The sequence below is a fragment of the Crotalus tigris genome, unplaced genomic scaffold (assembly GCF_016545835.1).
Source record: "Crotalus tigris isolate CLP2741 ecotype Arizona unplaced genomic scaffold, ASM1654583v1 scf7180000024339.11422700, whole genome shotgun sequence".
Lineage (NCBI taxonomy): Eukaryota > Metazoa > Chordata > Lepidosauria > Squamata > Viperidae > Crotalus > Crotalus tigris.
Window position 1 is genome coordinate 4,208,001 of NW_024100509.1, and position 21,975 is coordinate 4,229,975.

Genomic DNA, 21,975 nt, shown 5'->3' on the forward strand with positions numbered 1-21,975 from the left:
GTTTTCTCCTTTAACATTTTCATCCATGGAATTCTTTCCAAGCTCTCTATAAGTTTATTATAATCAGCTCTTTTAAAGTCTGAGACACTGATTTGATTATGTTCTACTGCTTGTGTCTGCAGTATACTGAATGATATACATGGTTACTCTCCCACAAAGTTCCTGCAACTTCAACCCCCTCTATCATTTCTGCTCTCTTAGTAAGAATTGGGTCCAGTGTAGCTGTCCCTCTAATTCCCTCTTCTACCTTTTGGATGACAAAGATGTCAGTTGCTAGGTTATTTATTTGTTACACATCAGTAATAAAATTATTGCTCTTTAAAAGTGATGTTTCCTTGGGTTATCTGTAAATAGTGACACATGCCTCTCAGGAGGGAACTAAGGTAAGAACTAAGGGAACTGATATGTCTGTTGGCATAATATTTATCCTGAATAAAATCGTGAAATCATTATTAAAGGCTGAAATATTAAGGACAGGTTTTGTATCATTATATATAGTTCTAATAATTTGTCTAAAAGTGTTGGATCTAACTCAGCAAAACTTGATTCATTTACGCTATATGTATTCAGCCACTCATTTGAGCACCAGTAGAATTGTCAGGAGATAGAGACCAAACATAAAGCAAATATAACTTTAATATATATTAGTACTTTATTTGCACAATGTAGATAGATAGAGAGTATCACTGAGGTAGACTTGAGTCTATCTTCATCCAGGAGTACTTATTAAATGAAAGAAAAGGAATTATATCAAGAATGAAACTGAAACATAAAATGTAATGCATTTGGTGATCCATCCTTCTTCCTACCAATCTCATCTATCCATTGTATAGATCCCATCCAACCTGTGGTCCACGGCCCGCTACTGGGCCGCAGCCTGTTGGCCATCAGGGCGAGGGAATGGCTGGCGACTTGCGCACATCTCCCACTCACGCTGGCACTGCTGCTGCCGCATGGGCACTAGCGGCCCTGTTTGCACATGCACGGGACTGCTAGTGACCCGTTTGCGCATGCGTGTGGGCACTAGTGCCCCATTTGCACATGTGCACAACCGCTAGCAGCCCACTTGCACAGGTGCGCAGGTGCTCGCACCACCGCCAGCACCACTGTAAGTGCACATGGCCCACTTGCACATGCACAGCCTATTCATGCATGCACACAGCCCACTTGCACATGTGCACGGGTGCTAGCGTCACCACCGTATGTGTGCCCATCTACCCTTGTGTTCATGCGCATGCACATTTCCCTGCTCTTCCCTTTCCCTCCAGGCCGCCAAACTGGAAAGGTTGGGGATCTCTGATCTAGTAGTAATTTTCACAATGCTAGTGCCACAGGCATTTAATATTACATCTTTTGAAAAAGAAATCTTCCCTATTATTTGAATCACCAACATTGGCTCATCGAATGATGGTCTGAGTCTAGATGATGCTTCTAATTCAAGTGTCAGACTGGTAGAATGGCCATGTTATAAACAACAGTCCTGTATGCAAGCACTATGCATGCATAGTTTGCTTACAAACATTTCGTTAGAAAGCACTGGGATTATGTGCACCATTTGATCTGCTTATTATGGCCAGGTGCTTGTTTCAGTGTTGCATGACTGGCAACGCTATTTACTGATGATGTTCAAATGTTAAAAGATGAATACAGATTTTACCAAATTAAAAAAAAATATTCAGACGGGGAAACTATACAAACTAGTACAGTGAGAAGTATGCATAGACTGATATGAAAATTGGATGAAAATATTGAGATTTGTGGTCCAAACACATTTGCGTGGCATTAGCTTGGAGAATATTGATGTCAATTATTTATTAGTTTTCCAGGAATAACATCATTTCTATTTCTGCCTCACAGATCACGAGCTTACACTAATCCAAACATGTACCTAGAGAATCAGCAGTTACTTTTCTTCTCTTGAGCCTTTTTTTCCAGTATCACATTCCAAGTTCAAACTACAGCTAGGAAAGGAACCATGTTAACGTCCACAGTTTCAATCATAAAAAATGTGTTGTTACTGAATGAAGATGAATTGGCTGCTTTGCTCAGACCTATCAATCCCTGGGCAATTGGAGCAAGACTTTAAGTTTACGCAGTGATGGTGATGTTGCTTGCCCTGAATAGCAAGCAACACCTTCAAATGGTTTTGTGCAGCATTGCTTCTCCCCTGCCCCCCCTCCCCCTCCCCACCCCCCACAAGCTTGCCTCTCCCTCAGAATTTCTATGTAGCAAAGAACTGGAAGAAATATGCATAGCATGTCCAGAATCTGTCAGGATCCTTCTTTAGGATCCAGTTTTGTTTTGGCTGTATTGGTTTTTTCACTTCAGTGAAGGAGGTTCACAAACAAAATTATGCTAGTTACATTCTTAGCCTGGACATCAGAGGGCAGTGCCATTAAGGGTCATCTGGGACCACCAAACTTTGTTTTCATCTTAGGAAGTGTGTAGCGTGGAATGTTTTTGGCGGAAGGTTTCAAAGAAAGAAAACATTCCCCTCTTGCATGTTGTGGCCCCACTGCTTGTTTTCTGCAAGGAGGGTCCTGTGATGGGAAATGAACAAACGGGTGAATCGAGCGACATTGTCCTTTTCAGCTTCATAATGGAGTGTGAATTACTTTTTCTTCTCATTTGTGATGCCACTAAGCACTTTTGATACTGGACCTATTAAAGAAACACATAAATTGCAGTGAATTTAGAGATTATATAGCTTACAAAAACCTAAATTAACGTATGTTTTGTCCTAAAAATCTTCTCCCTATTATATAATGGCAAAGACTCATTCAATTTCCTATTGACTAAAAGATAAAATATAGCAACAGTTTACAGTTTGAAATGTCTTTCTTTCTTACTTCTCAAGCTAGACTACAGACAAATGTTGTTTCCCATTTCAGTATGACTAGGTTCAACTTTGCTTAGCTTTTTCAAGTTCAGCCAAGATGCTGTAAGCTTCTCTCCTGATATTGCAAGAACATACAATCCAGTACGTTATTTGGAAAAACCTTATGGTTTAATTTGAAAATAATCATTCAAAATTGCATAAAGAATACTGCAGCTAGAATTGGCCAGGTATTTTATAATTCATCTATATAATGATTAAAGCTAAGTTCAATTATTTGGTGATATTCTGATTTTCTCGCTAGACTCTTATTATCAGATATGATGCATAACAAATATTATACCAATTAATCTCAACAAAAAAATTGATTTCACTAATTCTTAGGATGTTCCATAATGTTAATTAAGGTCTGACTTTCTCTTTTTCCTAGAGCTAGGCTGTAGGGAATGGTTCTGACAGAATGGTTTAGAAGTCCTCAGTTAGAATAAAACATTTCAGGTGGTTTATTCTAGATGGCAATATCCAACAATATTTTCCTCTTTTGAACAAGACTCTTGATCTTTTTATCTTTAAGCATTTCAAGACCGGTGAATACTGAGCCAGAAAACAATGTATTGAGTGTGATGGGGAGTGGAACCAAGAATGGTAGGAAGACTAATACTATTCCTGAAATCTGCTTTGGTTTGTTTTACTTTCACAGCATTTACCATACATGCAGCCTGTACTGCTTCTGAAATGGTTCCAGCATCTGGTTCACACCAAAAAGCTGTGCACTGGAAATGTTGTTTCCCCATGTCAGCAATAAGTCCAAATGTGTGGGCATCTCTCCCAATCCCAATAAAAGTCACGTAGCGTACTTGGCATTCCCAAATGCAGGGATCTTTTTCCTCTTCAGCCTTAAAGAATACAGAACAATCCAATCAGATTATACTAACTCATTGCATTTGATTCTGATTGTCCTCCAGATACCAGTTGCAAGGTTTAGGTGTTCTTCACACAGGAATCAAAGGTATACTTTCTTTCTTTTTCTTTTTTTCTTTTTTTTTTTTTTAAAAAAAAAACCCTATTCCTAAAACAAAGATGAATTATGTGACCAGCCTCATAAATGTGATGCAGTGACTTTTGTGTATGGTAGTAGGTGGACATCTTGAGACAGACAGCTAGATCATATGCAACTGTAAGACATGATTTAACAAATGGTTAAATTGGTGCAGTGGTATTCAGATAACTATAAACTATGCTTTATAAATCACCATGGCTGAATTTTACCCTGGCAAATTCAAACAAATCACATTATGGTGTATAAATCCAGCAGACTGCTTGAAATCTCTAGTTTATAGTTTAATACAATATGTTAAAAGTAAACATTATTGGAAGAATAACATAATAGGGCTATGTGTTTTGTAAATGTAAATTCCATTTTGCAGAAAGCAATACTTAGTGCTCATTGAAACCAGTGGAACAAATAGGATGTAACTATATCTGGATGTATCAATATTATTAAGCAGGTTAATAAAGGTCAAGAATGACCCTTTAACATTTATTATTCGTTTTTTTCACTTTATATTTAATAAATTAGGTTGAACTATAGACAAACCCCAACCAAAGTTAAGGATACTAAAATTCTCCATGAGAAAGATTAATGGAAGTGCTTAATATTCTAATGAAAATCAGTTGAATTTGTAACATACAAAGCTAAACGTATTAAAATCCAACTGACCTCTGTGGGATAATTAACTATAATTGACTCCCACTGGAATCAATGGATCATTGAAATCTTTGTCTTTGGCAGCAAATGGCTAGCACAGATTAAAAAATCACTGTGGAACCTCGCCAAAGTAACAAAGTTAAGCTTCTTAATTATCTTCTCCTGAAAGTAAGTAAATGGAAAGTAAGTTTTCTCTGGAAGGAGTGCCAGTTTTCGGCAAAAAATGACAAAAATAGCACTTAGCACTTAGACTTATATTTCACTCCATAGTGCTTTATAGAATTCTAAGCAGTTTACAATATGTCAGCATATTGCCCCTAACAATCTAGGTCCTCATTTTACTAATCTTGGAAGAATGGAAGGCTGAGTCAACCTTGACCTGGTCAGGACTGAACTTTTGGCAGTGGGCAGAGTCAGCCTGCAATACTATATTCTAACCAATGAGCCGCCACCACAGCTCAAAAATCATGATCACATGACTGTAGGACAAGGCAAACAGATGGACCCTATAGCCAAGTGCCCAAAATGTTACTTGGGAGAGGCATCATAACTTTGAATGGTCACTAAGTGACCAGTTATGAGTAGAGGACTACCTGTAATCATTATCTGGATTTTGCAGCCAAGATCTGATCGGGGTCAGCAATCTATGGCCAATAGGCCAGATATGCCCACCAGCCAAAACCATTTAGCCCTTGGTCCCAAAAATAAATATACTTATCCAATCCACAACAGGGAGGGAGAAAGTGCTTTCCACCTCCTCAAAAAATGCGGGTAGCAGCATATGGCTTCTGGCTCCACTATGGAAAAAGACTGCCAACCCTTACTCTAGGTCAGCGGTTCTCAACCTGTAGGTCGCGACCCCATTTGGGGTCGAACGACCATTTCACGGGGGTCACCAAACAACGCAGTCCGCCATTTTTTTCCCCTTTTCCTTAGCTGTGCTACTCCCTTTTATTCTATTGGCTTTTGAAAGCCAATAGAATAGACTCTCTTGAATAGAGTCTAATTCTATTGGCTTTCAAAAGCCAATAGGAATTGTCCAGGCTGTCTCTGCCCTGCTGAGCCTGCCAAAAGCCCCAGTCTGCAAGTGGTGTTACAAGTTGTCTGCAGTGAAGGTGAGCTGTCTGGAAGCTTCCACCCCTCCCTGCTAAGCAACTACTAAAAATGTAAGTAAAAGAGGGCCAGGGGTGGGAGGCCGGCGGGCGGAGGGAGGGTTGCTGGCGCGCGTGGAGCCCGGCAGGTGCCTTACCTCCCTTGGGCTGGGCCAGCTGGTGGCCCAGCCGGTGGTCGCCCTGCGCTGTCGCTGCCCCTTGCCAGCTACGCCTCGGCCGGCGCAGGGGGCGGCACCACACATGCGTGGCACTCCCGGGCAGGGAAAGTCCTCGACTTATGATCGGTTGGGTAGTCCTCGACTTACGACCGGTTGGGTAGTCCTTGACTTATGACCAGTTGGGTAGTCCTCGACTTACGACCGGTTGGGGTCGTGACATTAAAAAGGTTGAGAACCACTGCTCTAGGTAATAGCATTCAATCAATCATGATGAGAAAAATTCCAACTATCAGTTTTCAGTCAAGTATTTCCTTGGCTGATTACTCGATTTTTGGGATATGCAGAGCAAGCAGGCCATAGCACATACAGGAGACAGATAGCAAGGTCATACTCAGATATTTGGTGAGAATAGAAAGATTCCACTGTGTATAATATCACTTACTTCAGTCTGATCTGCTTGCATCACTGAGTCTGAAACACTAACCACAGCTTGAATCCACTGCTCACGGTTACAGCTGCCCATCAGAGTTTCAATGGCATTATTTAGCACATCCATCCCTAAAGTGCCAAGGCAGGAAAGAAATGAATAAGCCAAGCCATTTTTCACCATTAGCTGCAGAATAGGTAATTTCAGGATCCAGGTTCTGAATTCCAAAACTCCAGTCAAGGCAACTTGGCTGCTTAAGATTCCTCCCAAGGCCAAAGATGAGGAAAGATAACTAAAGAAATCATCTGTTTTGAGATTTTTCAAGAGAACAGCTAGTTTGAGAGAAATATCCATAAAAAAAAAATAGTAACTTCAAACATTTCTACCGTTTCCTTTAACTTCACCCTACAGCTTTAACCGCTATACATCATAGAAACTTGTAACAGGCACAGTAACAAGATGACATGATGAACTTGTTGATTTCTTGACAAACAGTTATTAAAGGGATGTATTATAGGTTTTTATATTTAATTTTTAAGGTGAAACACAACATCAAAGAAAAGCAGTATTTAACTCTTCATTCCTTAATCATTTTCTAATCAAATCTATGCTTCAACCTGATTCTTGTCACCTCCTGTCAACCCTAACATAGCTTTAACTCAAGAGCAAACTACAATACGAACAAAACCCAATGGATTTTCATTTCAAGTTGCCAGATCTCAGTTGCAAAAATTAGAGTTGGTAGTTTCTCTTTGCTGCCATTTATCAGGTCAGCAAATGGCTGCAGATATTTGCAACTCAGAGCTGATAGCGTTATTGATGTGGTCAGTGTATCCAGCACAGAGAAGAAAGCATTATTGCACAGGAATCTCATCAACAGAATTATTCCTTTTTCCATATACCAGGCAAGATTCCTGTAAGGATAAAAATAAACTACCAATTGCAACTTATAATGCAGAAGTTATTTTCATAATTGTAGAAATGCTAATAAAATAGACAAGATTACACCTTACAATATTTATGAAGCCAGCTATAAACATAAGTTGCAGAAGTCACTAAGAAATACCTACCCATAGATTTGGATACTGGTAAGCTGCCGATATAGAAAGCTTTGTATTTCTGAACAGATTTTCTCACAGCATCAAATATATCAGCTGCAGGAACAAAAGAGAACAGATTTGTTGCAATCTGTTGTTCAGAAAATAAATCTTATTGGAAATAAGGAGATACCGAAACATGGCACTTGGAATGAGTAATCAAGTGTTTCCTCATGATCCTACAGTAAGTCTTACGGAGTTCACTCACTGGTCCCTAAGAGTGCCATTAATCTAAGAAATGGAAGTTTTTATAGGAGGTATCAAATGCTGCACTGCAGGTTATAATAAGGGGGCAATCAGGAGCACATTAATTCCGTCATTGTCTGAAAACAAAGAATACCAGTGAAATGCCTCTGTAGATTGCCAGAACACAGAGACTCCAGTCTGCCAGTAATGTTTTGGTGGCACAGGTGGCCGGCAGATGTGTTCTTCACCGATCACCTCTCTGACTTCCCACCCATTTCCTAAATTCTTCTACAATTATAGCAAACATTCAGTTGTGTATTTTCAAACTGGATGGTATGATGATCTGCTTTTACTGTGTACTGTAGTTCATGATGCATCAGGAAAGGTATGAGGGACCTCGGAACCTATTCAGTGAAATGATTTACCACACATAAGATACTGCGAAGGTCAGACAAAATCCATTCAAAGATAAAGGCACCAAGCAACAAATGCCAAGGTGAAATTCAACAAATCAACTTTATATAGCGAAAATGCTGCTTTGTTATTCGATCTTTCATCCCAATGCAGAGGTTCTTTCAGGGGTAAGGTGAAGAGTAGTGATTCCTAATATAAGAGCCTAAGGAATAATCACTACATTTCTGTAAATGTGAGGAAAAATATAACGCATGTAATTAAAGAAACTTGGTCTAGAATCTTGTTACCTTGCAGAGATATGTCATTTGGAGACACAGATTCAAGGGTGATGGATCGAGAGAGGCTGTTACTTGCCACTGCTTGCTCAGCCATAATCTGTAAAATAGAAAAAGGCCATTATAGCTTAAAGCCTATCTTAGTATGTTTTTATAGTAAAACCGAGGAGCAAAGTGCAAGGGCTCCAAGTGTATGGGCAGAAATAAGAACTCAAATAACAAGTCCCCTTCCTTCAATAAATGCAATCCGATCCTCTTATTAGTTGAGCTTACTAATAGACGCACAACTTAATTGGCACTTTGCTGCTTGACTACCAACCACTAGAAGTCTGGTTCTGATGAAGCCTGTGGAGAGCCTGGTTCAAAAGATTTTTTTCGAAGCATTAACCAAGTGGGACCCCTATTGACAAAATGAGGCCAAACTGCACAATTTGTACACTTTGATGACTACCAGGGATGTTCACAAAGTATAGTAAATACTATGTACATACAAAAAAAGCTTCAATCCATATGACCAAATCCATCTCCATAATGACTCCTTGCCTGAAACCCAACTAAAGGTCTGAATAATAGATTCCTTTAAGATTCTTTGCTGTCCAACCACCTTCTCAACAATCTACCCCCCCACCCCAAAAGAAGGCTGGAGACAGATCAATAGTTACCCAGTTTTTTTTTCTCTTTAAGCTGCCTCAGGTGTCACAATGTTGCAATTCTAGACTGAAAGGCTCCGGCAATTGTGAAAAGCTTCAGCTTTAAATTAAGCCTGTTTGCCTTCAAAGAAAACTTTCTAAAAGCCACAGACAGACTCAATTAAAGGGGGTAAAACTAATTATATTTCTTTAAAGGGATTAAACCTTTCCTGTTGTCTTTTTTCTCCTTCCCCCACCCAAACCACGTTCTTTTATAGCCTCCTCTCTTTCCCCCCCTTTTTTTCTTCAGTTCATCTCCAGCTCCCAGCTGCTTCTGGAAGCACCAATCAGCTGGAGCCAATCAACTGGAGCTCTGCCAGCTCCTGGGCTTCTGCTAAGCCCAGACAATCCTGCAGCTGCAGCTGCCTGTCCCTCAGGCTTGGCTTGCTTCAGCTCATTCCCCTCCCCTGCTACATTTGGCTAGCAATCGTGTACCACCTGCCACGTGGCAAAGTACCACAGGTGGTATGCGTACCACCGGTTGAAAAGCCCTGCTCTAGGGTTGAGATGTTATTAGCCCCTCCCCTATTTGGGAGAAGTGACCAAGGACACAAGCTATAATTTAAAAAGTCAGAAACAGGAAACCATACAAGTGTTATTTTCAGTTTAACATGCACATCTAATTACAAGTTTAAGAAATAAGGCATTTAGTACTGTTAAATCACACAATGATTCCAACAAACATGAAGAATTCAGACAGTCATAAATGCATGGTGGGCGGGATCTCCTGCTCAAAGAAAACAAGATGGAACAGTTTATACACCGAATAGAAAATACTAGTAATAGGAATCATCAGCAAAAAAAAGAGGTGACTTCAATTACTGAGACAGAGAAAAGAAGCTGTTGCTTTAAAGAATAGTCAATAAATGCTGTACTCGCCAAAGGCCAAAATGCTCCTTCCTAATAGTTTTTAACTGCACCACAATCATAATCAATTGATTTAAAGCAGCCTCTCCTGACCCCCCTCGCTTATTCCTAAAACCATCAGTTTAGCAATGTGATGTGACCGCAAAAAAGGGCAAATGCAGTGTTAGAAATACAGCTTCCAAAACTTTGAGGGAACACATGGTAAACTGTAGCTGACTCTGCTGTCAACGCAACCTGGTTCTTCCTTAACCTCTTCTAGAATGAAGAGCTGGTGAGCAATAATTCAGATTTTTTTTTCAGACTGAAATTTCATTAAAAATTGGATAATGATTTGATCATTTTATTTCACAAAAAACCTGATACATAATTGTGAAACCTATAAGAACTCAATCGGCTCTAGTTCAATTAGAATTAAAAATATATGTATGTGTGTGTGTATTATATATGTACACATAAACTCTCATAATAAGATGGAGATAATGTGGCATGCTGTGGCATGCTAAATCTGCTGTAGTATAATTTCTAGCATTTCTTACTATTGGTCAAAATGACTGGAGTTGTTGGGAATTATAGTTCTGTAATATTTATAAATGATACATGTGCCTACCCCTATTGTAAAAGAACCATTATTCCTATTATCAAATAGACTTTTGGATTGTAGTAATAAACCTTTCATTCGGGTTAGTTTTTTTTCAACTATCAAAAATATTTAAACAATCACATACATCTCCCAAAATATATAAAATAAAATTTATTGTACAGAATATAGGCTAGACTCTCCTAATTCTAGATGGGCAATCCCACAGAAGGTTGTGGAAAATAAAAGGGCTAAGAGCCTTGGGATTTCCAGATCCAGGCAGGCAGACAAGTACTGTCTAATCAACTGGACATCATAATAATGACAGACTGGAAGATAGCAGTAGTGATAAATGTAGCAGTACCAGGTGACAGCAACACCAGAAAGAAGGAATAGGAGAAGTTGGAGAAGTATCCTATTAAGGCAGCGGTTCTCAACCTATGGGTCGCGACCCCCTTTGGGGTCGAACGACTATTTTACGGGGGTCGCCAAACAACACGATCCGCCATTTTCGCCCCCGCACATGCACGGCGCATCGTGTGACGGGGGTCGCCGTCACACAAACGTTGAGAAACGCTGTATTAAGGCATCTTCAACGTTGCTTGGACACATCCAGTGTTGAGGACTCTACTAGTTTTCTTGATTGTTGGTTCTGCTATAGAACCCTTTTTACAGTGAACAGTTTCTTCTTGACATTCAGTTGGAATCTGCCTTCCTGTTGTTTAAATCCATTATCCATTGTCCTGTACTCTGGAATCATAAGGAACAGTTTTTGACTTTCTTCTCCATGCCATCCTTTCAGGTATTCAGAGTCGTATCAAGAAGGTCTTTCAATAATCTTTTCTGTGAATATGTCTCCTGCAGCTGCTTTTCATAGGTCTTACTGCCCAATCCCTTGGGCAGTTACTTCACTGCTCTTTTTTGATCCTGTTCCAGTTTGCTACTTTGTTTATGCCTGCTTCCTAAAATGGTTCTTTGAGAACCAGTGAATCTATATCAAGGTTATAGTAGACCACCTGAGTGGTCTTTCCTTTATTAAAATAATAGACTTCCTGGTGGTTATTTAAATAATTAAAACCTAGTATTCATAAGCAATGACTAAAATCAATATTATTTAAATGAAATCCTCTGCACCATTATATGTCAACATCATTATGTCTGGCAATACTTCATTCACCCCATCCCTTCCCAAACCTGTTCCCTCCATTGCACATTAGATAATTGTCATAGGCAGGAGGCCTGGCAAATTTCATTAGGACTTCAGGAATGTTCAGCCCATCATCTGTAGGAGGAGACTCAGACTGCTCACACAACAGGTCACCTTCGGGGTAGTACAGTGAAACTGTGCAGGGGAAATATAAGCACTACTGTATATAGAAAATAAGCTGGCTGCTACATACAGAATGCTGGCAGGCTACCAGCTGCCACCTGGATCATAATTAAAATCTCTTGTTTGCAAACTTACATGATTACTGCATCTGTTCAGATGATGAAGACAGACATACAGTACAACAGACATACACAAGTGAGGCGTAAATCAAAATAAAGTAGCCACCCATAAAATGGAAAATGGATCAACAGGACTGCCATGATTTATTTACAGGCAGGCTCAAAAAGGATGAAACATTAGAACTTGTTGCAACTTATATCTATAATCTGCAAAAAGTCCATTTCAATGTATAATTTGTCATATGCCTTGAGAACAGTGCCTGATTTATGCATAAGTTAAACAAGCTATAGATTAGGACTTCGTAAAATTTCCGAATATCAGTTTTCTGATTTTGCTAATGAGTTCATTATTGCTTACATTAATAAAAGTGATCCTGATAACTTATTTTGTCACTATTTTATATATATTAATGTATCTTAAAATTATTTTTAAGATTTCATTTAAGTATTATTTCCAGAATAACGAGTACTATATTATAATCTGTGAGAGAGGTCAAGCCAGCCAAATGATAAACATTTAATCAGTACATGCATTCATTTGAAAAAAAAATGTAATTTTTTGTTTTAAATACCTCCTATATACGTTTTCATTGTTTTTTCTAGCAACCCCAGGTCCTGTTTTGGTAAGCAATGGTGAAACTTCTTAACAAGGGGCCTCCAAGCTTTATATAGCTTAGGGCAATATTTCTCCATCTTGACACCTTAAACTATATGGACTTCAACTCCCAGAAATCCCCAGGCAGCATTGAACTCTGGGAGTACATGATGTCATTCAGCACGGAATTCTGGTAGTTGAAGTTCACACAGCTTAAAATTGCCAAGGTTGAGAAACGTTGGCTTAGGCCCTCACCAAGTCTACATCTGGTACTGCTTGAGTGTTTCAAAACTAATTCATTAACTTTTCCTGTACTGTTCAAAAAATTCCACTCCACTCTTTTCCCTTTTCTTTTTACTTGTTTTGATTCTTTGTTCATTTCTCCCAAGTTGCTGTTTTTGGTACTCGTTCTTATAACAAATGTTCTTTTCTTTCTTGCCTGCTTTACTATTTGTAGTGGTGTTTTTTATTCTAGATATAATTGCCTTTTTCTATGCTACCCTGACCACCTGGAGCACCCATGCAACTGGTTTTATCCTTATTGCAACTCCACAGAGAGGAATGACCAGATGTTATTCCACGGGGTACAACACCTCTCTCAGGAATTGCACTCCGGACCTTCACATTTTAGATGACTATAGATATCATCTAAAGCTATCCAGGTCTAAGCACATAGTATATCCTAGTAGCCAATGCAACATAAGAATACCCTAAACAGAAAGAGCAGTTATGCAAACCCTGCTGTATATGGGGGCATGACATAATATAGCTGTATCTTCTGCTCCAAGAGTTTAAGGGAAGGTGGATTGGACATATCATTATGCTAATTCCTTCTATGCAAATTAATCTCCAAACATTTGTTTTAAAAAATGAAGTACTACCTATGCCTTCAGCTTTGTCTCTTATCCACATATGAAGGCATTGTACATTTCAGGTAAGCCCCGAAGAAATATAGCTGCTATAAAAGTTGCTTTTTCTTTCTTCACTAATCCTTCAATATAGTTTCACTACCTCTAAGCAAATCCTGTGTATTTTTGCCCTTCTCCTCTGTTATTATATTCTCAGATAGAATATTAGCTCTCTTGTGCAGTTTCCTGCATGAGATTTGAAGTATTTCTATTTCTGCTTCCTCCAGTTTCTAATCTGCAAATATAAATTGTAGAAGAGAATATCTGCAGCTCGGAGTTGGAGTGTGGAATTCTTGGGGTTCTCTAAACTTGGTTATTAGCTGGCAGATGTTTCATTACCCGACAAACTAACATTAACAGTGTGAATGATATTACATAGTTGGGTAATGGAAAGTTTGCAGCAAACAACTAAGCTCAAAAAGCACCAAGGAGGCCACAATGCAAACAGTTTACAACCATTCAGAATTACACTAAAATGATGCAGGCTGTAAACATTTGTATAACTGCTGTTAGGTATAGCAACAGAAAATTTGCAACAGATACAGTAGCAGATTAAGATTGGGGGAAAGTAGGAAGGAAGGGAAAAGATGCCAAGCAAGGATTCTGGAATTGTTTCTGGTCCCTTTTCTAGCCATGGCCACAGGGGGTAGTGTGTCTCTGGCTTCTTCTGTGTAATTAAGTAATGTGTCATATACTGGCACATGTGCGTTTCTGTTTGCCCCCATTCCCCATTGTTTCTATCTGTGTGCACTAAGAAGCATGAGTGGACTGTATATGCTATAATCTGAGTCATATAATCTGAGTGGGGGGGGGGATTTTCAGGATTTTTTGTTTCTGCCCTCCTAACTTCATCTTTCAATTTTCAGAGAATTAGCATGCAGATATAGACTGGCAAAGTCTTTACTCCCTTTAAATAATTTTCGATTGATTTTGAAAGTATATAAAGAGACTAAGATTATTTTAATATTCATTTTGTCTCCCACTCCCGCAGAATGAAACATCAGTGACATCTGTTACTTAGTTAAAGTACTGAAAACTCTTGCTGCTGCACTAAAAGTACACCTCAGAACCACAACCTTTCCATATGTAGCATATGTGTGTCTGGATGCACATATACATAATGTTTTGTGTGTGTGTGTGTGTGTGTGTGTTTACATATAAATATAAAGAACTGTGCTACAAGTTAGGAGGGATACCTTGGAGCACATTTCATGCAGAGCTTTGGCAATAGCCTTGCCAGGCACATTGCAATGGAAGACATGGCACTTCAGCACACACGTGTCCTTGTCACTGGCCACGAAAGCAAAATCCCTGCAAGGAGAGGAGAGCCCAATGAGCAAGAGCAGGGCTCCAAGCACTAGCTTTGCTTCAGGAGGAAGAGGAGAACTTACCTGTCCCTTGATCAAGCACAGCATGTAGAGGGAAAAAAGAATGGTTAATGAAGAGTATCTGAAGCAGGTGCCCCGTTAATAGCTTGGGAATAAATGGTGATCGCATGTGGAAAGGGTAGCAGAAGATCCCATGGGAAAATCAGGGTGGTGGTGGATAATCTTAAATCCTAAATACTAAATTCAACAATATCTATAGCTTAATAACCCACTATTACAAAATGTAGACATGCCCTTGGAGTTTGGTTTCAATAAGGTCTCCTTTCTCTGACCCAACCATTATTCCTCACCTGCCTTTGTTGCAGCCCACACCCCAAACACGAATATTGATGATGGGCTGGCAATGAATGAGGCTGTGATCCAAAGGATCCACCAAGTTCATTGTGTCCTCCTGGAGAATCATCATCATGTTTTGACCCTGTTGAGGAAAGCCAGAGAAATGTGAATGGTGCAGGAATGAAAATCCCTCTGCCTAAGGCATGTTTAGCAAAAGCTGTAATAATGGGGAAGGACTGTGACTGAGAAGACTATCGTATGATAGATATAAATTGGAAAGTTCTTTAACATAACATTTTGGCTCTCATTTCTGGATGCAGGCAACTTAATATCCCTCTCAATATAATTAGAAAAGAAGTCTAACAGCAGTGATTGAATAGGTCCTTATATAAAACACCTGAACTCTCAGCATAAATTTAACTAAATTCATTCACAGAGTCTTCAGAATTATATCACAAAACAGTTCTAATATAAACCTAATAAAATCTACTCTTGAACAAAATCGAGTACCAGTGTTTTTCACTATTTGTTTTGTTTTGTTTGAAGAAAGCACAAATGATCGCCAGTTTGGTGCAGTGGTTAAGATAACCAAGCTAGAAACAGGGAGACTGCAAGTCCGGCCTTGGGCACAAAGCAGGCTGAGTCACCTTGAGTTAGTCATTTGGGTCAGCCCTAGGAAGCAGGCAATGATAAACCACTTCTGAAAAGCTTGCCGGCAAAACTGCAGGGACTTGTCCAGTCAGTTTCTGAAAATTGGATACATGGAATAGAAGGGGGTTAAAGGGAGGGGGGAGACTTCCAGTTTGATGTTGCAGCGTGATAGGTGCAGAAAGACGGGGCTCCATGTTTGATTTCACCTCACTGGGGACCCTAAAGAGGGTTGAAAGTTGCCCTGAAGAGGCAACAAAGAAGGAGGGGACCCTCGTTGATCACAGAGGGGCGGCGGCCCACTGGATCCAAGGAAGCTCTCCAAACCAGTGGGGGAAAGACTGGCTACATTCGTGTGGCCAGTCAGAAGCTGCTAACAACCGAAGACAAGGACTAACTAGCAATTTCTGAGCAATGTGGATAGACCTGGGTGAGACTTTATCCTCTTTTTATGGCCCTAACACTACTTTCCTGGAAAAAAGAATGCCCAAAGCAAAGAATCCTCCCCGATGAGAGAGGGAAGGGAAGTTATTGCCCTGCTCCCTCAGGAAAAAAAAAAGCGGCGAATTAATTGCTTTGGGAGAAAACAGGAAACTACAAGATCAATTTGGAACTAATACAGATCTATAGCTTTGAAATTTGGAGACTAAAAGTACCTTTGAAACTTCTTTTAGAAAAAAATATTTGAAAGTTTGCAAAATAAGCTTGGATTTGAAAAGCTGGATGATGTTGTCAACGGCATCTATAGGAGAATTATGGCACTACAATTTATAATGCTTAAGGAAACTTGGCTTGAAGCCCAGACTCAGATAAGACTCTTTGTTGTTCTTGGACACTTTCACTTTTGTAGACTGCAGCTGGGAAAAGGGAAAAACAAAAACTCTTGGACTGCTTATCTGGGATGGGGACCTTATTGGACTATAAAGACTACAAACAAAAACAAAATGAATGTTCCATACTCAGCCTTAAATGGTAAAAAATCATCTTCAACATCTGACTCCAATGCTCCCAGCTTGATATATCAACAAGAAAATGTTAATGAATCTCAGAAAGAAATTCTTTCCATGTTGAAATCAATCCAAGAGACAATTGTTTTATTTCAGGATGAGACTAAAAATAACACAAATGAGATAAAAGAACAATTTTCTAACCTAAACTTATAAATCCAGACAATGACTGCAAAGAAGGAACTAATAACCCAGAAAACAGAAGGAAAATTAGTAGAAACAGATTTAAAGATGGAGGACCTAAAGGAAGGAATTAACAGACAGATACAGACAAATGAAAAATTAGAAGATGCAGTGGTAACACCGGAAATGGAAAAGCCATGTGATCTCAGAACACATTTGAGGATAAGGAAGAAGAGCTGATCAAATGGATGATAAAGCTTAGGAGAAATGCTGAATATTGACAAACAAGAAATGAAAAGAAAAACTGAAGGAGAAAGATGGAGGCTGTTTAATGAATATAAATAGGTTGAGCATTCTTCCAAAAACACTTCAACCAAATTCTTTTCCTCGTTCCAAATAATATATACAAAAACAGAGGAAGAACTACTTGATGATTTAAATGTACTGACTTGGAAAGTTATTTGGCAAAGGAAGAAAGCTAGAATAAGACTGAAGAAAATTGGGGTTCTGATCTATTAAATGGGATATTATACTACTAAACAGATGTTTGAATATGACTAAAAAAATAAATAACCGTTAGAAATAAAAGTATTATTATAACTAGAAGGATAGGATTTGTAACTAGAATATTATATTTTGTTATGAGATGGGAAATATGAACATTCTAAAAGGGTTTGAATAAGGGAAGCTTTTGGTTACCCAAATATAATTTATTATGAGAAAATTATAAGCGATAGAGATATTTTGAACATTGATGGGAAATTAAAATTTTTAAAAAGCGGGAAAAGCAGGATATTGATTGAATAAATGGATTTTAAGTGCAAGTGCAATTGAGATATATTTTGGCTGGCAAAGATATTGTAAATTGATACTATTGATATTAGGTATAATACCAGAAAAATGTGATGTAGATGTCTATATTTAATTGTATATGTATTAACAAGAATTGTATTTTCCCAGAATGGAAAAATGCATACTAGCGGAAGAGAGGACCAAGGAAACACTAGATGGTGTAGTATTGGACTAGACTGAGAAAGTTAATATGTACCACTGAATTACTAATAGACCCAAACAACACATAGCTTATTAAGAACTTATGATTGTAAAATTAGAAAATTAATAAAATATTCATTAAAAAAAGAAGAAGAAAGGGGGGAACAAATGCATCCATTTTTGACCCAAGCTGTTTCAAGTGTTTTGTCCTGTTCTAGCAGTTGTTATCAGAGTGTTGCTTTATCTTCAAAATCTTTTGAATTTTTCTATTCAGGTCAATACAGAAGGTGGGATCAGTCACTTCCCTGTTGGTATTGATTTAGACTGGTTGGGAAGGTTTGGCGGGGGAGAGTTTGGAATGAAATAGAAGGATTTAACAGCACATAGATGGAACTGGATCTCATTGTAACCTTATACCTGTGCTTCAAATTCCTTTTTGCAAAGATTTTAAAGATAGACACACAAAAGCAGAAGGAGCTAATCTCTGGGCGGGGACTTTTATTATGGTGCTTTTTTCTCCTATATTCCTGTTCCTCCCCAGTCTGTTTTAGTTCAGTCTATGGAAAATTGGGTCAGGGCATCTTGGGACTAGTGGTCTGTTGAGTTTGGCTCTTTTTCTGGTCTTCTTCCACATTTCCCTGCAAGTAGCCTGTTTACCAGGACTTTGGGGTTTAGTTTAGGATTTTCTTTTTTAAAAAAAATATATTTTATTGATTTGTTAGAATAACAATCTTTAATACTTGGTAAACAACATATTGTCTGGGTTCATATATTTAACAACAATCAATAAAAGTTAATTTCTATAATTTCATAATCAACATACTAACTAGGAATACCTTTCCTTGATCCTCTCTTCTTCCAATAATATTCTTTTACCAACATTAAACAAATATAGTTCTTAGTACTTTCAATACACAGAAAGTTGAATATAAACATTTTTCTAGTATTTATACGAATAACAATAACATCAATATGTAGCGTTTTTTCTAATCAGCTTATTTTACAATTGCTTTTGCAAAAAAACATCTTATGTAAATCACTATAGGTCTTGTTTTCAGAATTCTTATTTAAGCTTAATTTCCCTTCAGTATTCAAAACATTTCTTGTCAATTATGATTTTCTCAAGATTAATTACATTTAAATATCCAAAACATTTTATAGAATTAAATCATCCCAGTATTTTAGGTTTCCTATATCATAAAAAAATACTATACTAGTTATAAATCACATCTCTCTTATTATATAACCCATTCATATCCAAAATTTAACTATTCTTTTAACCATATTCAAACAAGTGTTTGGTCATACAGTACTCTATATAGTAGGTCAAATCATCTCTCTTGAGTCTGGCTCTCTCCTATTCTTATTTAGGCTTAATTTTCCCTTCAGTATTCAAAACATTTCTTATCAGTTATAATTTTCTCCAAGTTAATTACATTTGAATATCCAAAACATTTTGTTCTTTTAAGTCATCCCATTATTTTTACATTTCTCATATCATAAAGAAATACTATACTACTTATAAATCACATCTCTCTTACTATAGAACTCATTTATATCCAAAATTTAACTATTCTTTTAACCATATTCAAACAAGTGTTTGGTCATGTAGTACTCCATCTGGTAAGTCAAATCATCTCTCTTGAGTCTAGCTCTCGCCTTCTTCTTTTGCCTAGCAGCTTTCCGAATCAGTGTGTTCAGTTTGCCAGGGGATTCTTCCTGTATTTTTATAAGTGTTGTTAAAAATAGGAAAGACAAATTGAGTGAGGTGCTTTTGAGGGGGAGTTTCACCCATTTATATTTGTTAAGAAGCTTCCACTTTCCTTCTCCCTCAATTTCTCTTTTCATCTTTTGTCTCCAAAATTCTAGTGGTTCTCCTGACAGCTCTATAGTCCATTTTATCAAATCTTCTTTCTTATCCTCAGTTTTGTTTTGAGGTTTTGAAAAATAAAATGTCTTTTCCATTTCGAATATTATAGCAGAATCTTGCAGATTTTTCTTTGTCTGTGTTAAGCTATGATTTTCATTTGTAGCTTCCATCTTTGGGTCACTTTCTTCTGGTTTTTGTTCTATTGTCCGATTTATTTGTTCATTCTTTGTCATCATTTTCTGAGAGTTTTTTAATTGTGAGCTTAGGCCAAGGATATGTTCATTTATATCATCAAAATTATTTTTAATCTTATTATGATTTGAAACAATTGTCATTTGAATTAACTGCAACATAGCATATATTTCCTCCTGGAAGATATTTGTCTTGTCTTGAAGTATTACTCCTGCAGATGTCTGATATTCTAGACTGGGGGTTTTAGAAAAGAATATTGAGTGTGGTTTCCTACCACTTTTAGTTGTGTATGCAACCTCCATTTTCATAAAACCAACCAGTCTTAAGTTCCAAACACCATAGTCTCATATAGTTCTTATCTTTATGAACAGTTCTTTGTTGCCTCTCCAGGGTGACTTTAGACCCATTTAAGGTCCCCTGGCAGGGCGAAACCAGCTGTGAAGTGCAGAGCCCCGCAATCTCTCGGCCGCGTCACTACAATGAAAAACCAGAAGTCCTCCGGAGTTTAGTTCAGGATTTTCAAGGGTTTGGAGCAATGCATGACCTGCCCATTTGTTTACTTGCCTCCTGCCTTGAGATTCATTTAGGACCTGGGCTTTATTTTCATCCCTTGATGTCCTTTCTAAGTCTGCATCAGATTGTTGTGGTTGCTTGCTTCTGCTATAGACACTTTAATTGGTTTTGATCAGGGGAAAACTGTTGCTTACTTTTTCTTTCAATTCAGCCATTCCACTGGCTTCCAATCTTTTCTCCATCTCCAACTTTCTCTATCTCCAACTCTACAAACTTGCAACTGTTTCTCTGACTGCCATACTCAAACACTCTAGGCTTTCTGCTGGGGTGAATTTTCTGTTAAGGAAGAAGCAGGCTGCATTGACAGCCTCAGTTAATGTCTTAGGGAGGTGGGCTTGGACATGTCAAATTCTCCCAATGCCCAGTAGTTCATAAAATTTTCCTCTGCTGCCATATATGCTTTTGAAAAAGAGGCTGTGCCAGCCCATACTTTATTGCTCAGCTGATTAAATAGTAAAACATCAAACAGGTTTTTATTTCTTGGCTATACCCCACTGCGATTTTTGGGGGTATGAGTCATTTTGTTTAACTTACTAGTTTGACTTTCTGTTCTCAAGGCTATGGTTTTTGAATTGATAGAAACTGAAAATAAAGCCCAATTTGGAAAATCAACATGCCCTAGAGCCAATTAGTCAAATGTAATGATATCAGCCTACAGTAGAAGAGAAGAAACACATTTGAAAACAGGAATGAAAACACCCTCTGGTGCCAGCCTTCATCCAGGCCAAGAGACAAAAGAAAACCCCAGAATAGTTGTGTCCAAGAAATTAATGGCTACATTCCAAAAGGGGGACAGTGGAATTTGGCAAGAGAAAACAGATCTTAGGAGCAGATCTTTTTCCCTCAGGTTGTATATATTAGGCACTCACCTCACCCCATCTATCAGCAGGGCCAAAACTGTCACCATTGCTTTGGGAAAGTTGTTGGATGCAATTATTTACTGCGATACTGCTTTTGCCTGGTGCCAAGTCCTCCTCAGGAATCTCAACCCATCCTAAGGAGCGCACAACGAAACACTGGCAAGAGAGAGAGAGAGAGGGAGGGAGAAAGGGAGGGAGGGAGGGAGAGGGAGAGAACGAACATCAATAGGCATCAAACATAGCTTAGGATTCTCCAACCCTCTTTCAGCTATTTAACAAATCTTATGTGTTATGGACCCCCAAGCTACAGTATATAGAGAAAAAGATTGCTTTCCCAATCCAATTTCCAGCCTTAATTGGAGGCCCCCATTGTATCCATTGCTAACTCCTTCCAAAATCCAGTCTTTAAAGCAGTATATCAAAATTGAACAGCCCTCCCTCAACAGAGGGAGGGGGATACGACATCATCTATCTCAAGTCTACAACACAGTCCTTTCAACAGTTCCAAGAAGGCTCCACACCCATTTGCACCACTCAGGTGAACCTGAAGACATAGATAAGCCTCCAGGTAGCATTAACGGCTCACTAAAAGAATGCAAATGAACAGCTATCTGCAAGGAGTATAAATTTTTCTATTCCCCCCATCCAGTCAGAGCTGAAGAATCTTCTTGGATGAGAAGCAAAACGTTGTCAAAGAAAAACAAGAAAGTCCAGTTGCCTTGTGAAAAAAAAAAGCATCTTTTGGAT

At 38.4% G+C, this 21,975-nt stretch overlaps 1 protein-coding gene across 3 annotated transcripts in view; it reads right to left on the reverse strand.

The window, feature by feature from the left end:
* Window positions 1-2,205: 2,205 nt before the first annotated feature.
* Window positions 2,206-21,975, reverse strand: part of APBB3 (amyloid beta precursor protein binding family B member 3) — a 42,347-nt gene continuing 22,577 nt past the window's right edge. For 2 of the 3 annotated variants that reach the window (XM_039326083.1, XM_039326085.1), the window contains 9 exons: window positions 21,238-21,384; window positions 14,977-15,104; window positions 14,690-14,695; window positions 14,495-14,609; window positions 8,226-8,313; window positions 7,312-7,395; window positions 6,257-6,372; window positions 3,544-3,732; window positions 2,206-2,661 (listed from right to left, as the gene is read on the reverse strand). In XM_039326083.1, coding sequence (XP_039182017.1) covers window positions 2,434-2,661; window positions 3,544-3,732; window positions 6,257-6,372; window positions 7,312-7,395; window positions 8,226-8,313; window positions 14,495-14,609; window positions 14,690-14,695; window positions 14,977-15,104; window positions 21,238-21,384 — 1,101 coding nt within the window. In that variant the 3' untranslated portion in view covers window positions 2,206-2,433. The remainder of the gene's footprint in view (window positions 2,662-3,543; window positions 3,733-6,256; window positions 6,373-7,311; window positions 7,396-8,225; window positions 8,314-14,494; window positions 14,610-14,689; window positions 14,696-14,976; window positions 15,105-21,237; window positions 21,385-21,975) is intronic. The other variant, XM_039326084.1, reaches the window with a different exon arrangement.